At 38.6% G+C, this 14,440-nt stretch overlaps 1 protein-coding gene across 1 annotated transcript in view; it reads left to right on the top strand.

Moving 5' to 3' along the window:
- Cog5 (component of oligomeric golgi complex 5) overlaps positions 1 to 14,440 on the top strand; it is a 216,388-nt gene that overhangs the window by 142,403 nt on the left and 59,545 nt on the right. Inside the window, exon 11 of the mRNA XM_050122311.1 lies at positions 2,472 to 2,553. Within this exon, the coding sequence (XP_049978268.1) occupies positions 2,472 to 2,553 (82 nt within the window). The remainder of the gene's footprint in view (positions 1 to 2,471; positions 2,554 to 14,440) is intronic.

Here is a 14,440-nt window from a genome sequence, read left to right as displayed (position 1 = left end):
TAATCTCTAATTGTTTATGGCAGTTTTTCACCTCCTGCTTAAGTTCTTCTATTATTTTCATATAATTCACTTTTGAGTCGGTTTCTTCTAATTCTTCTGGAGTAGGGTGTACAATTCTTCTTATTTCGGGATCCCTGGATTCTGGTGATGTCATGTTGCCTTTCATGTTGTTGGAGGAAGTCTTGCATTGGTGCCTTCCCATCTCCTCTTTCAAATGGAGCCAGGAGAGGCCTGGTGTCTTGGTCCAGTCTTTGCTATGACTGAGTCTCTGGGTGTATCTCTTCAGTGTAGAAGCAGCGCCCGTCCCGTCGAGCTAGAAGTCATCAGCACCCAAACATGGACAACTGGAAGTTCAATGACCCGTGGACAAAAAGGAGGAACTTGGGGGGCAGGGCAGGGACGAGTAGAACACAGGACACCCTGCCTCACAAGTTGAAGGCGCGCGTGCTTCCTTTCAGGGGTCCTTGAGGCCTGACATGTAGGCAGGCACTCACTGCTCTTGGTTGGAAGCCTTAGTGTAGGAGCAGAAAACTGTTCCTGAGCAAAGGACCTTGCAGAGAATGCAGGCTGGGGGGGTGGGGATCGTGTATAAGAAAGACAGCCTTGCAGAAGGAGCTGGGGGATGGGGGTTTGTGCTCTCTTCCGGGACTATCGCCCCTGGATAGCACACACTCACCTGTCCAGATGGAACTCCTCAGCACCTAAACAGGGCCGCCTGGTAGCCCAGTGATCCAGGGACAGAAGGAAGGATAGGCAAAACCACTTCTGTTTGAATTCTTCTTCTGACCCTGTTTGTTGTGGTCCATATATGAAATGTCAGAATGATGAATCCATCTACTCAAAATAGAACAAGTTTTCCTCATTCTGCATTCAAATTTATCTCACTTTAAAGTATATAATTCGCTATACTGAATGGAAGAATAATTCCTTATATTAATACACACACAGGTGATAGTTGCTGGAGATAGCCTAAGAACTTTCCCTACATTAGTATTTATTCAGGAAATAACTATAGTTTGCTAAAATCTTTATGCTAATTTTATTTAGTTTATCAATTTCCTGAAGTTTGCAATCCTAAATTCATTTATTCAACAGTAGCTTCAGAAGATGTATCTTCATTTTTGCCTTAGAAAAGTGAGATATGAGATCATATAAAATTAAAACTCTTTTGTGGGAGACAAAAGCTGAAATGGAGCCTTTGATGGACTTGAGATCTGTAGTGCTCAACCCATGAAGAAGATGAAAGCAGACTGAAAGATCACATGTAACAAATGCAGCAAACAAGGGCGCGGAAGGAAAGCATAAAAGGCAATGATGAAAGCCTCAGCAGCCTGTTGCGCCAGCACGCCCTGCCATGGTTTCTTAGTGAGTGCGGAGCTGTAAAAATAGAATTCAGTGTTGTATTTTAAGATCACATCTGAAAGCAAACAATATCTAAGGAGTGAAATGGAATGGTCTGTGGGACAGAGACCGTTTCAGAAATCTGAATGTGAAATGAAATAAACTCCAGAAAATATAGTTTATTAATTAACATACTAATTTTATTCATATTATTTCAGATAATTAAATGTTGAAAATATTTTATTATTCATTTTAATGTATAAAATTCCTTCATATCTATATAGAGAAAGTATCTCAGTCTATGAAAAATTTCCCCCCAAAATATGTTTTGAACCAATTTTTTTCACCTAACAAGAAAAGTAGCTAGCATTGGGAAACATGTAACGGTACTTTGAAGATAGACACCTGCATCTTTAAACATCTATGCGTACCTCAAAAAGGCAACGTTGGATCACTTTTAAGAATGTAAATAAAAAATTTTCAGCTGTCAAAGCAATTTGATTTTAATAGTATGTTCAGACCAGACCTGGTGAAACATACCCATAATGACAACACTATGGAGCCTGAGGTAGATGAATTGTGGTGAGCTCAAGGTCCTTATGGTCTGCTCCATGAATCCCTGTTTTGAAAGAACCAAAAAGAGAAAATTTATTCTTATTTCAATTCACTGTCTTTTGGTTGAAGTCATGGTGTGGGTATACAAGGACCATACTGTCTTCTGAGACTCAATAACATATTAAAACAATAATCACATAGATTTTATTCTAAAGTAGGTCGTAGGAGCCTGTCATCAATGTGATGATGTGATTTTACTCTTAATGTTAAGAAATCTATTAATATTTTAATGTCTCCAATAGGAAAATATATATACATTTGATTTGGTGCATAAAGAGAAACAAACCTTAATATATAGCTAACATTCATTGAGGGTTTATTACATGTTGTATTGACCCAAGACTTTTATTAACATCTGTAATCTTCATAGTAGTGCAGAAGTGATGGTTCCTCTGCCAGCGCATCTTACAGATGAGGAGAGGAGGGCAGCCAGTGCTCGTAACTGTGGGTGTCTCTCCTGCCTTTTCTGCACATCTTGAAATAAACAGTTTTCCTGTTTGTGTATTTCCTCCCAGGATGGACAGCCTGAAATTTTGTACATGTTTTGGAGTGCAGTTACCCAGGCACTTACTTCTCACTTCCATGCAGCAACAAACTGTAAGTTTACCATCCCTTTGGGTTCATTTCAGCTGTTTAATTGCCTTAAAATTTGATGGTAAACTTTTACTGTATTGTTTTATAAAACAATTTTTTATTATTTTACCACTCCTGACTGGGTGGCAGTGGTGCATGCCTTTAATCCCAGCCCTGGCAAGGTAGAGACAGCTAGATCTCTGTGGGTTAGAGGCCAGTTCTATCTAGAAGGTGAGTTTTAGAACACCCAGGACTGTTACACAGAAGCTCTCTGTTTTGAAAAAACAAACCAAACAAACATAACCCTCCTGTCATTTCTGTTAGACTTTTTTTTTTTTTTTTTTTTTTTGAGACAGGGTTTCACTGTGTTGTGTTGCCCTAGCTGTCCTGGATCTCACTCTGTAGTCCAGGCTGGTATTGAACTCACAGAGATCTGCCTACCTGTTCTTCCCGAGTGCTGGGATTAAAGGCGTGAACCACTACCACCCAGTTTAGAATATTCTTAATTGGACTGAACATTTCCTGTGTGGATAGTATAAAGCAATTGATGTTAAGGTTTTAGTTAATTCTTTATTAAGTGAATTATTTTTTAAACGAAGATGTAAAAATTAAGATTTGATATAAATAAAGAGATCTGAATTGTGCATCACAAGTTGATCTTTAGAATCTGATTCACTCGGGCCTATCAGATGGCTCAGCAGGTAAAGGCACTTGCCACTCTAGTTTGGTGATCTAAGCTTTATTACAGGATTTATAGAAAGGTAGAGAAATCTTGCATGACTTTGTGTGGAGTGCTGAGCTAATTAAAGTGCAAGAACTGTCTGCTCAGAGTTGTCCTCTGATACCCACATGCACACTGTGGAATGCACACCCCAGCCCTGTATACACACAATAACAACGAAATAAACTTAAAGAAAAAAATTAGGATTCACATAACTTTTCTTGTTGTTTTTATTTCTTTGAGACAGGACCTCAATATGGAACTCAAGATGACTTTGAACTATGGTAGAGTAGCTAGAAAGAGTGAAATATGGGAACCAACTGATAAAAACAGATGCAGCCAAACATTAGGCAGAGCTCGGGAATCCTGCAGGAGAGAGTGACACAGGGGTGCAGGACACCGCAAGAAAACTCACAGAATCAGCTAAGCTGGAGTCAGAAGGGCTCATGAACGCTGAACCAACAACAGAAAGCCTGCATGGGATCGACCCACACACTTTCCATATATGTGACAGTTGTATAGCTTGGTCCTCTTGTGGGACTCCTAACATGGGAACAGGTGCTGTCTCTGACTTTTTTACTGGCTTTTGGAGCCCTACCTCTCTCATAGTAGCTCACCTTGCTCCGTCTTACTGCATGGACTGCAACTTGATATACCATGCTTTGTTGATACTCATGGGAGACCTGCCCTTTCCTGAACAGAAATGGAGGGGGAGTGAAGTGAGGGGGTTTTAGGGGGGACTGTGGCTGGGATGTAAAATTAATAAAGTAATTGATTAAAAAAGAGAGAGATGGGCTGGAGAGATGGCTCAGAGAGTAAGAGCACTGGCTGCTCTTCCAGAGGTCCCGAGTTCAATTCCCAGCAACCACATGGTGGCTCACAACCATCTGTAATGAGACCTGGTGTCTTCCTTGCCAGCAGTACATTGTATGCTTAATAAATAAATAAATCTTTAAAAAAAAAGAGAGAGAGAGATGTGTAAGGGTTTATCACCTCTGAGGCTCCTTTTCATTCTAGGAAGAGAAAATGAACACTGTCTGAGTTTTTATCTTGACTGCTATCATTGTCAAATATCAAAAATGTACTCTTTTACTTTTTTACAAGTTATTTAAAATACAGGGTTGTAATAGTCAGGTTCTTTTACTTTCATCAGTCTCTTATTTTTTTAACTTTTTATTTTATTTTATATGCATAAACGTTCTGATATAAGCATTCCATGACACATCTGGAACTCCAAGAACAACTTTTGGAAGTTGATTTTCTCCATCTTCTATTGGGTTCCTGGAATTAAACTCAAGACATCAGTCTCATAGGGCAAGCCCCTTTACTCATTGCATCATCATCCTGGCCATAATTTATCTGTTAATATTTTTTTCAGAATGATATCTACTCCCCCAGAGCCTTTAGCATACAGGAAAATCCTAAACTTTTTAAACACAATATTTTTATTTTTTTGAAAAGTCTTAAACTCATACATTTTAGAATATTGTTGATTACTGACTGGCTCAGCACATTTTTCTCGTGGAAATTGTATAACAGTTCCATAAGGTAAATTCACCTCAGCTCACCCTCCCTACACAAGGAGTTGGTGCTCTAGGCAGCAGGGCTGTCTAGCAGTACCCTGTTTGACACTGATATGTTGCTCTAACTCCCAGTTATTTGGCTAGACTGCTTTCTCTTTGTAGATTATGTTTTCCTACTTTTTGGTACAAGCATATTTCTCTTGTGTATCAGACACTGAGTCCCACCTTGCTTGGTGCTGGTTGCCTTTGCTGCCTTTAAATACTCTTTCCATCTGTTGCAACTACTCAGATACAGATTGAATCTTTGGGGTCTTGTTTTTCGTTTGTTTGTTTAGCAAAATTGAAACAGTGATTAATCTAGGACTTACTATTTTCTGCTACCGAGGCAGAACTGCTAGCACCTTCCCACATACTAAAAGTTTACTATGAAGGTCCCAGCCAGGCTTTCTGGAACAGGAATTATTTATTCTCAGTCTACATGTGAATAGATATTTTCCCTCTAATGTTTGGGGTGCCTGTTTATCCTGCTAGGGGTTTCATAACACAAATGCTGATAAGAGTTTTGTCTCATTCTCTGGACGAACCCTTTGTTGGTCTCTTGAGTATACACCTCTCCCCTCTCTGGTACATCCTTCCATGATCTGATATGCTGGTCTGTTACCCCTTCCCTGTGCTATGGCCTGGAAATTCCTTCCAAAAGTAAATATTCATGTAGCCTATGTTTCCTGTCTCTCAGAGATCATATCACTCTTCTGGGATGTGAAATGTCTTGGAAACCATTGTTTCATAGATTGCATCATTTCTGTACTTCATTTAGGAGGATCAGTCTTGCCCTTTTGTATCATTTTGATCAATCAGAATCATAAGTCCCTACTCTAGTTTTATTGCCACCATGACTGTATTATTTGTTCATTTTTATTACATTTATTTATTTGTGCATGCCTCTGTGTGTGTGTGTGTGTGTGTACATGCACACCAATGTACTTTATGTGAATTTCAAAGTATGCCTCGTGTGAGTGTCGGAGCTAGTTCTCTCTTGCCATGTCTTGGGTACCCAACATAGATCTCCAAGTTTAGCAACAAGTTCCTTTTCCTGTTGAGCCATCTCACAGGACTCCTAATTTAGTTTCAAATGTAACATGAGGGGTTTCTTGTTGGGGTTTCTGTCCTGCCCAGTTCCCACAGCTGGTAAGCCCCCAAGAAAATCCCACAGAGAGTCTGCATTAGATATAAACTGATTGACCCATTAGCTCGGGCTTCGTATTAGTTCTATAACTTATATTAACCCATTATTCTAATCTATGTTAGCCACATGGCTCAGTACCTTTTTCAGCAGGGCAGGTCATATCCTGCTTCTTCGGTGGTCTGGGCAGGACAGAAACCCCAACCAGCAGGCCCTCATGCTATATTCAAAAGCAATGATAATGATACTATTGGTGTGGTGTGTGTGTGTAAGAGAGAGAGGACAGACACACACACACACACACAGCGAGAGAGAGAGAGAGCGAGAGAGCGAGAGAGCGAGAGAGCGAGAGAGAGAGCGAGAGAGCGAGAGAGAGAGAGAGAGAGAGAGAGAGAGAGAGAGAGAGAGCGCTTCTCATCTTCGTCTGCCTGTCTTACTTTCTCTAACCATTATAGACCTTGGGACTTGCCATCTATCCTACTTTTCCTCATTTTGCTCACTGAGTAATCGGACCTCTGGAGGCAAGGCAGTGTCTCATGAAGAAACTCAGATTCTGATACTTTTCTTTCAAAGTAGAGCCCTGGTTCCTCTTTGACCTTCAGCTACAAAGAGTTTCCTTCTTTCTAGTTTTGCATTTACTCTTGCTCAGTGTGGTTTTGAGAAAACACTTATCAACGTGTTGGTACTTTCCTTTCTGTGTGGGAAATCTCCTGGTTTCTTCTCCTTGGATGCAAACTTACATTTTCCAGTTTAATTGAAACTGAAATAAGAGTGCTCTTTAGTTACTGTTTGTTCTCCTTTTATCATCTTGTCTATATTTCTCAGGGGAGTGATTTCTTTTTTTGTCTTCATTTTCATTCTCTTGATTTCTCAACCAGGTGAAACTAATAGGTCTGACTATTTTCCACCATGCTGTTGAAATTGTTCTCATTAAAGTTACCAGTGACCTACTTCCTAATTGCCAACTTCAGTGTGTGTTTTTCAGTGCTTTCCTCTTAGGTCCATCTGTTTGTGAGTCAAAGAAGCTACTGAGAGGAAATACAATTATGTTAGAGATTCTTGTTAATATTTCACATTTTATAGTTCATATCTTCGATATCATTATTACTTTAATAACTTCCATGGGGAGAACTCCGAAGTAAGTTGATTATGAACCATCTTTCATTTTTATAGCATGCACAGTCCCTGTGGTGTGTCACGGTGCTGCTTCAGATTCCAGGCAGGCAATGTTAAGGGATGCAGCCATCTGCAGAGCTGAAGATTACAGATAATGTAACAGATTGCCTAAGTAATATTTTGGCAGAAGGTATCTAAGGGGAAGTTTTCCTAGTTAGGAACATGTTCTTTCTGATTATGCATGTTCATGCTAACAAAAATATTCTACTAGAAAGTATAATTCATGGATTTGACAGACAATAAATTTAAATTTACTTTATTCAAAAAGTTAAAGGCTAACCCTATAACCATGAAGATAAAATTAATTTATACATCAAGTTCTAGTAATTTTCTGTGGGTCATGAATATTTCCAAAATATGGTTTTTAAGCCTTTTGTCTATTCTTTTCTCTTGTGGTTTCCAGATTCCAGATTAATAATATTGATTCAGCAACCTGTTGGGTTATGATCCATATTTTTAAGTTTCAACAGAAAGAAATGAACACTATCATTGTGAACCATTTGAAATAGAAACAGAATTTCTTTTTCTCAGTTTAGACTTCTCTCAGAATATGTCATAAATAAATATGCTTCATTTTCCTCCATAGTCCATATTAATAATTTACCTGCCCACTCTGACTCCCACCACCTGAATGTAAGCCTCATAAGACAAGGAGTGTTCTTCTTGGAGGTGGCGTCCTCAGTCGCCAACAGCAGAGATTCAGTAAATACTGTCAGACAGGGAGGGAGGCATAGGGGAAGATGCTGTGCCCTTTCAAGGGAACTTAGTATTGAAAAAATGGATGAGGGAATGGTGGTTAGAGAAATGGTTAACAGCATAGGCTGGTCTTCCAAGATTTGACTCTTAATCATCACGATGGCCAGGTATAATGATGTACAGCCCTCTGTACATCTTTAATCCCAGCCCTCTGGAGGCAGATACAGGTGGGTTCTGTGAGGTCAGCCAGGGTCACATAGTGAGAGAGACCCTGACTTTAAAAAACAAAATCATATCTTACAGTAATTAGCACAAATAAAGTATATAATTATAAGTACTTTGTTCAGTTTGCTTTGTCTTTTTTTTTAATATTAGAGTAGTTGGGAGAAGTCAGTAAGATGATGAGGAGTCTATGGACAGTCTAGACCACACTATACCTTATCTTAACAAAATCACAAACATTAGGATGGCAGTGAAGCTAAATGATGCATTTTCACATTTTCTTTTGTTTTGTTTTTTGGTATGTGCTCATTGTATGTGGTCCTATGTTGCATCTGGACATTTATATAAGTATACAATATATCTTGATATATATCTTAATAACATTCTCCCTATCCTCCTACGTTTTTCGTCCACTCTCAGCTGCCTTTTATTAGTCTCCCTTTATTCCCCTAGACATTTTCACTTCACTTCTACTTTTGATGTTCTATATACATACTTGACATTATGTCAACAATATAGTTCTTAAAAGTTAAGGTCTCTCTTTTTCTCTCTCTCTCTTTCTCTCTCTCTCTCTCTCTCTCTCTCTCTCTCTCACACACACACACACACACACATACACACACAGAAACACCCACATGCACAGCAAGAGTAACCTCATTTTCATTTAAAGTACTTTTTAGCCTTTTCATTCTTGGAATTAAAGCATTTTACCATAGGTTTTTTTTTTTAAAAAAAAAAGATAATGTTGTGGTGTGTGTGTGTGTGTGTGTGTGTGTGTGTGGTGCTGGGGGTAAAATCCAGGCACAGCCTCAAGTCTTGTATGGTGGTTTGAAAAAAAGCTTCCATAGGTTCATAGGGATGGCACTATTAGAGAAGGTGTGGGCTTGTTGGAGTAGGTGTGGCTTCATTGGAGGAAGTATGTCACTAGGGGAATGGACTTAGACATCTCAGAAACTCAAACTAGGTGGCTCACAGTCTCTTCATGCTGCCTGCCATTCCAGATGTAGAACTCTCTGCTCCCCCACTCAGGATATCTCTCTCCTGGCTCTCGTATCTGTCCACCCTCCATCTTGACCATCCCATTCCCTCAAGTTCTCCTCAACCCTTCCCTTTTCCCCTCCTCTTCCCTCTCTCTCCCTCCTTTTACCCCACCCCACCCCCACCCGCTCCCATGCTCCCAATCCTGTCAGGCAACTCTGTCTCCAACCCCCAGGTGGGTCTGTATATGTTTTTCTTTGCGTTCACCTTATTACTTAGCTTCTCTAGGATCATGAACTATAGGCTCGATGCCCTTTGTTTATGCCTAGTATCCACTTATGAGTGAGTACATACCATATTCATCATTTTGGGTCTGGGTTACCTCACTCAGGATAGTGTTTTCTAATTCCAACGATTTACATGCAAAATTCAAGGTGTCATTGTTTTTTTTTTTTTTTTTTAACCGCTGAGTAGTACTCTAACGTGTAGATGTGCCACACTTTCTTTATACATTCTTCAGTTGAAGAGCATCTAGGTTGTTTCCAGGTTCTGGCTATTACAAATAGTGCTGCTATGAACATAGCTTTTGTAGTATGATTGAGCATCTTTTGGGTATATTCCCAAGAGTGGTATTGCTGGATCCTGATATAGGTTGATTCCCAATTTTCTTTTCTTTTCTTTTTTTTTTTTTTTGGTTTTTCGAGACAGGGTTTCTCTGTAGCTTTGGTGACCATCCTGGAACTAGCTCTTGTAGGCCAGGCTGGCCTCGAACTCCCAAAGATCCACCTGTCTCTGCCTCCCGAGTGCTGGGATTAAAGGCGTGCACCACCACCGCCTGGCTTGATTCCCAATTTTCTAAGAAACCAACATACTGATTTCCAAAGTGGTTGTACAAGATTGCATTTCCACCAGCAATGAATGAGTGTTCCCCTTACTACACATCCTTTCCAACATAAGCTATCATTGGTGTTTTTGATCTTAGTCATTCTGACAGGTGTAAGATGGTATCTCAGAGTTGTTTTGATTTGCATTTCCCTGATAGCTAAGGCAGTTGAATATTTCCTTAAGTATCTTTTGGCCATTTGAAATTCTTCTGTTGAGAATTCTCTGTTTAGTTCAATATCTCATTTTTTTAAATTGAGTTATTTAGAATTTTACTGTCTAATTTCTTGAGTTCTTTATATATCTTGGAGATCAGTCCTTTGTGTGATGTGATAAAGATCTTTCCCACTCATTAGGCTGCCTTTTTGTCTTACTGTGTCCTTTCCTTTACGAAGATTCTCAGCTTCAGGAGGTCCCATTTATTTATTGTTGCTCTTAGTGCTCTCAGTGTCTCTGCTAGTGGGATTATATTTGGGAAGTGGTCTCCTGTGCCCATGCATTGAAGACTATTTCCCACTTTCTCTTCTTTTAGGTTCAGTGTGGTTGGATTTATATTGAGGTCTTTAATCCATTTGGACTTGAGTTTCATGCATGTTGATAGATATGGGTCTATTTTCATTCTTCTGCATGTTGATACAGTTACTATTTGTTGAAGATGCTTTCTTTTTTGCATTGTATAATTTTAGTTTCTTTGACAAAAATCAGGTTTATAGGTGTTCATAGGTGTATGGATTAATATCAGGTCTTCCATTTGATTCCATTTATCAATGTCTCTGTTTTTATGCCAATACCAAGCTGTTCTCGTTACTGTAGAGCTTGATGTCAGGGATGGTAAGTTCCTTTATTGTACAGGATTGTTTTGGCTGTCCTGGATTTTTTGTTTTTCCATATGAAGTTGATTGTTGTTCTTTCAAGATCTGTAAAGAATTGTGTTGAAATTTTGATGGGGATTGCATTGAATCTATAGATTGCTTTTGGTAAGATTGCCATTTTTACTATGTTGATCCTTCCTATCCAAGAGCATGGGAGATCTTTCCATTTTCTGGTATCTTCTTCAATTTCTATCTTCCAAGACTTAAAGTTCTTGTCAAATAGGTCTTTCACTTTCTTGGTTAGTGTTACCCCAAGATATTTTATGTTATTTGTGGCTATTGTGAAAGGTGATGTTTCTATGATTTCTCTTTCAGCTTCTTTATCATTTGTGTATAGGAGGGCTACTAATTTTTTTGAGTTGATCTTGTATCCTGCCACATCAGTGAAGGTATTTATCAGCTGTAGGAGTACTTTGGTAGAGTTTTGGGAGTCACTTATGTGTACTGTCATATGATCATAGAGTTTTTTTTCCTTTCAGTTTATTTATATGATGGGTTACATTGATAGATTTTCATATGTTGAACCATCCCTGCATCTCTGGGATAAAGCCTACTTGATCATGATGAATGATTTTTTTTATGTGTTCTTCGATTGAGAATTTTTGCATTTTATTGAGAATTTTTGCATCGATGTTCATTAGTGAGATTGGTCTGTAATTTTCTTTCTTGGTTGAGTCTTTGTATGATTTTGGTATCAGGATAACTATAGCCTCATAAAAAGTGTTTGACAATGTCTCTTCTGTTTCTAGTATGTGGAACACTTTGAGAAGTATAGGTATTAACTCTTCTTGGAAGTTCTGGTAGAATTCTGCACTAAAACCATCCGACCCTGGGCTTTTTTTTTGGAGGGGGGGTGTTGATGACAGCTTCTATCTTCTTGCAGTTTATAGGTCTATTTAAATTGCTCACCTGGTCTTGATTTAATTTTGGTACATGGTATCTATCTAAAAAATAGTCCATTTCTTTTACATTTTCCAATTTTGTGGAGTACAGGTTTTTGTAGTATAACCTAATGACTCTCTGTATTTTCTCAGGGTCTGTTGTTATGTCCTCTTTTCATTTCTGACTTTGTTACTTTGGATGTTTTCTCTCTGCCCTTTGATTAGTTTGGATAAGGGTTTGTCAATCTTGTTGATTTTCTCAAAGAACAGCTCTTTGTTTCATATACTCTTTGTATTGTTTTCTTTGTTTCTATTTTGTTGATTTCAGTCCTCAGTTTGATTATTTCCTGTCTTCTGCTCCTCCTGGGTGAGTCTGCTTCTTTTTGTTCTAGAGCTTTCAGGTGTGCTCTTAAGTCACTAATGTGAGATTTGGGCACTTAGTGCTATGAACTTTCCTCTTAGCACTGCTTTCATAGTGTCCCGTAGGTTTGGATGTGTTGTGCATTCATTTTCGTTGAATTCAAAGAAGACTTTAATTTTTTTCTGTATTTCTTCCTTGAACCAGAGGTGGTTCAGTAGTTGACTGTTCAATTTCCATGAGTTTGTAAGCTTTCTCAGATTAGTATTGTTGTTAAATTCTAATTTTAACCCCTGGTGATCCGATAAGACACAGGTGGTTATTCCATTTTTTTTTCTTTTTTGTATCTGTGGATGTTTGCTTTGTTACCGAGTAAGTGATCAGTTTTTGAGAAGGTTCCATGAGGTGCTGAGAAGGTATATTCTTTCCTGTTTGGGTGGAATGTTCTATATATGTCTGTTAAATCCATTTGATTCATTACATCTGTTCATTCTCTTCTTTCTCTGTTTTTGTTTGTTTGTTTGTTTGTTTGTTTGTTTTGGTTTTTCGAGACAAGGTTTCTTTGTAGCTTTAGTGCCTGTCCTGGAACTAGCTCTTGTAGACCAGGCTGGTCTCGAACTCCTAGGCTGGTCTCGAACTCCCAGAGATCTGCCTGCCTCTGCCTCCTGAGTGCTGGGATTAAAGGCGAGCACCACCACCGCCCGGCTCTTCTTTCTCTGTTAAGTTTCTGTCTGATTGACCTCTCCATTGGCGAGACAGGAGTGTTGAAGTCTCCTACTATTAGTGTGTGGTGTTTGATGTGTGATTTGAGTTCTAGTAATGTTTCTTTTACATATGTTGGTGCTCTTGTATTTGGGGCATAGATGTTCAGGACTGAGACTTCATCTTGATGAATTGTTCCTGTTATGGGTATAAAATGTCCTTTTCCATCTCTTCTGACTGATTTTAGTTTGAAATCAATTTCGTTAGATATTTGTTTTTTAGGTCTGTTTGATTACAAAATCTATTCCCAACCCTTTACTCTGAGGTAGTGTCTGTCTTTGAGATTGAGGTGTGTTTCTTGAAAACAGTAGAAGGCTGGATCCTGTTTTCATATCCATTATCTTAGCCTGTGTCTTTTTATAGATGAATTGAGTTCATTGATATTAGGAAATATTATTGACCAGTGGTTGTTAACTCCGGTTATTTTTCGGCAGTAGTGTGGTGTGTGTTTCCCTTCTTTGGGTTATGCTGGTGGGGGGGGGGGGGTCGTGGGTGTAGTTAGCTTCCTTGGGTTGAGGTTTTTCTTCTAGTACTTTCTGTAAGGCTGGGTTTGTGGATATGTATTGTTTAAATTTGTTTTTGTCATGGAATATCTTGTTTTCTCCATCTATGGTGAATGAAAGCTTTGCTGGGTATAGTAGTCTGCGCTTTTTTTTTTTTCTTTGTAACAATGTGTTTGAGAGTTTTATTTTTATCTTTTCAACATTTTATATAGTCACTCATTTTGTTTATTTTTAAAGACATTTGAACAATTAATACAATTGTGTTCATTGTAGGTTTAATTTACTTTTGACAATTTACTGAAGATGTTTAGTATTTTCTAGTCCTTATTTGCCATACATAGACCCTCTTTGATGATGGTCCCTATAAAAATTATCTGATTTTAATATTCTCCAGCTATAAATGCTTTGTCAGATATGTTGGGATACATCTTCCTACTCCAGGCTTGGTTATAATCGCAGCAGTGCCTATTCAGGAAAAGACGCTTTGCTTTAGATTCTCCGTGATTCCTTTCACTGATCATGACTGGGGGTTTCATATAATATCTGACCCATGGAAACGCAAGTTTCCCCCCAGAAAGTTAAATCTTTTGTGATAATCCTACACTGCCTCTGATACAGTGCCTCCTTCTCCAATCCAATCTGGAAGCCTGTTTTCCACTACTGCTCTGATACTGCTGATTCCGCTGCAAGTTTCTAGACTCCTCTTCCGATGTGGGCGTCCGTTTCAGACTCCACTTCCTTAGAATTGTTGTCAGAAGTAAATGTTAGGGCTTTTATTTTTCCAAATATTTTTTTCTATTAAAAGATAATCTGATTTTTCTTGGAAGTTTGTTAGTATGATGAATAACACTGACTGTTTCTAAAATGTTAAGACTAGTGATTAATTCCTGGAATAATTCTCCTCAATCATGCTGCATTCTCTTTAAATGTTGCTGGATTAGAGTTGGAAGATTTTTAGTTTTGTTTTTTTTTTAAATATTTATTTATTTATTATGTATACAATATTCTGTCTGTGTGTATGTCTGCAGGCCAGAAGAGGGCACCAGACCTCATTACAGATGGTTGTGAGCCACCATGTGGTTGCCGGGAATTGAACTCAGGACCTTTGGAAGAGCAGGCAATGCTCTTAACCACTGAGCCATCTCTCCAGCCCC

Source organism: Alexandromys fortis, unplaced genomic scaffold, assembly GCF_014885135.2.
Source record: "Alexandromys fortis isolate MF-2015 unplaced genomic scaffold, M_Fortis_MF-2015_v1.1 scaffold_201, whole genome shotgun sequence".
In the NCBI taxonomy this organism is placed as follows: Eukaryota; Metazoa; Chordata; class Mammalia; order Rodentia; family Cricetidae; genus Alexandromys; species Alexandromys fortis.
The sequence above is the reverse complement of the archived record's forward strand: the minus strand, read 5'-3'. Positions and strand labels throughout refer to the sequence as shown.